The 2,338-nt window shown below is 52.1% G+C and overlaps 1 protein-coding gene across 1 annotated transcript in view; it reads right to left on the reverse strand.

Moving 5' to 3' along the window:
• Positions 1–403: 403 nt before the first annotated feature.
• Positions 404–2,338, reverse strand: part of LOC101853422 — a 6,917-nt gene continuing 4,982 nt past the window's right edge. The window contains exons 3-5 of the mRNA XM_013081343.1: positions 1,826–2,151; positions 1,061–1,702; positions 404–490 (exon numbers count right to left, since the gene is read on the reverse strand). Coding sequence (XP_012936797.1) covers positions 404–490; positions 1,061–1,702; positions 1,826–2,151 — 1,055 coding nt within the window. The remainder of the gene's footprint in view (positions 491–1,060; positions 1,703–1,825; positions 2,152–2,338) is intronic.

Here is a 2,338-nt window from a genome sequence, read left to right on the forward strand (position 1 = left end):
GAAAAGCCCCAATCACGCGAAGCGCGCGTGTAGTAATGACCCCGAAAGTCTGTCGGAGGCCAAAGTGATTACGATTACGTAGCGGCTAGATTAATAGCCTGCTTCCACGTGCCAGATCTGCTTGGAAGAGAGCTCTCTGGGAAATTCACTCCATACAGGGCAACGTGTGTCCACTTGCCAAAGACGCATCTTACGCTTTGAAAAGATGATGTAAATATTTGAAATAATATAATTACAAACTAAACTCATGAGCCCCCTCAGCTCTTGTTTTTAAAAAAATCGACAAATGTAACACAAAGAGAAAAATTAACAAAACATCTTCCCCCTCGCCTCCTTTTTTTCTCCCCTAAAAAAGCAAGGGAAAAATATCCACCACAAAAAACACCCCCAACCCCCTAAAAGTCTAAGACTCCCCAACATCTTCACCAATCTCTAGTCTGTTCTTTTCTTGTAGCTGTCGCTGTGCTAAATAAAGAACCATAGACCATCTCTTGAATTCAATAATATAAGCATCAAACCTTGGTTTTCACGAATTCTCTTGAGCAACTCAACCCAATCTTTTCCCAGAAACGGGATCACCAGAAAACTCCACTCTTAGCTTTCCAACACGTACCCCCAAAATGTCAACTTCATCCATTTTTAACAAAGGGTAATTTTGCTTACAAAAGAGATAATATAGTAGAACATTCACGTACTCTTTTCAGGACCATTTCCTCTGTGCCCAGAGTCTTGGGACGGAACCAAGTGCTCCATCTCCAAATGACCCAAAATGGGGGTTACACCCCCCCTCCCCCCAAAAAAGCAACCCAAAACAAACAAGAACAAGATCAAGGATATTATTATCAGGCCCATGTGAGAGATGCCTCTTTTAGCCACTCACTAATTCCGAGAACCCCTTTTAAATACTATTGCCGCCTCCCTCGCTTTTCTCGACCCCAGGGCACCCTGGATGCACCCTTTCTTCGAGATCAGCCTATAGCTAAGCCCTGGATATGACAGTAAGACATCCACATTACAGAACTACTGGATACCACTAAAAGTCTCACAGTTAAGGGCCTACCTCGGTCATCTTGTTAAAGTTGAGGTTGGGTCGATTATCACAGTCTCGGCGCCGCTTCTTGCCACAGCGGCGGTGGTGCAGCACGCAGGGCTGCGAGTGGCATCGTGGGATGATCCCGCCGAGTCCGCCACACGGTCCGCCCCCCACCTCGCCACACCCTTCCCCGGCCCCGTCCTGGCTGCTGCTACTCCGGCACCGGTGGGACGGGTCGAATCCCGAGTGGAAACTGGGCGTGGACGCGGCGGAGGAGGCGGAGCCGGAGATTCTGTCCTCCAATGAAAGACTGCGGTTTTCCAGTACGCGGACGCGCGGGCCGCGCAGCGGGCTGTACTCGAGCCAGGGCGATCCCAGCGAGCTGAAGGAGGAGGTGTCGCTGGAGGCCGCCGAGGCCGGTCGGGGCACGGGGGAGCCCGGTGGCGTCTGCAAGTCCGATGTGGTAAAGTGACCGCTGTCCACACTGGGCGAAGAGGGCACAGATGGGGACGAGGCGGACGACTTTGGCGGCAGAAGCTTGACGAAACCACCAGAGGAGGTGAGCCGGGGCAACCACTTGCCTGTGGTAACTGACGACTCGTTGAAGGGAGGGCACACCATGGCTGACATAGCGTTGCTGGGGTACACAAAGTCTCTGTCTTTGCTGTCCTGGCGGGCGAGGAGGATGGAGTTATTGTTGCTGCTACTGCTGCCGACGCAGCTGGTGGTGGTGGTGGTGGCGGGTAGGATGCTGTTGTTGTTGATGGCGTTGTTGTGGTTGAGAGCACTGGCTGTGGCGCTGTTGCTGAGTGGGATCACAGCGATGGGCCTCCAGATCTTAGCACCGGGCTCTTTCCCTGGGGTGGGCAGAGAGACAGGTCCCTCTGGCGGCACCGACAAAGAGCGGCAGTGCTTTTTCTTAGGAGGGGCGGTGGGCGTGCCCACCCAGTTGTCACAGCACACCTGACACATGTGACGCAACTTCCGGTGCCGGCAGACGGAGGCGCCCGCTGCCTGGGTCTTTTCCTGAGGGCGGGAGGGAATTTTGACTTCTGCTGTGGCCATCTCAAGGCGTCCATGGCGTTCCGACTCGAGGGACAAAGCCCACACATTCTTACCTAAGAAAACAATGTCAGTGTTCAGTTAACAAAAATGTCGATATCAAACTCGAATAAATCTACAACAGCATAATAAGCTAGAAACAAAAACCAGAAAAAAAGGCACGAACATAATGAATATGAGGTACTCAGAAATTGAAGATGCTTTTACACAGAAACACACGCACAGACACTGGCTTCCCCCCCC

The sequence above is a fragment of the Aplysia californica genome, unplaced genomic scaffold, assembly GCF_000002075.1.
Source record: "Aplysia californica isolate F4 #8 unplaced genomic scaffold, AplCal3.0 scaffold00006, whole genome shotgun sequence".
NCBI classification, from domain to species: Eukaryota; Metazoa; Mollusca; class Gastropoda; order Aplysiida; family Aplysiidae; genus Aplysia; species Aplysia californica.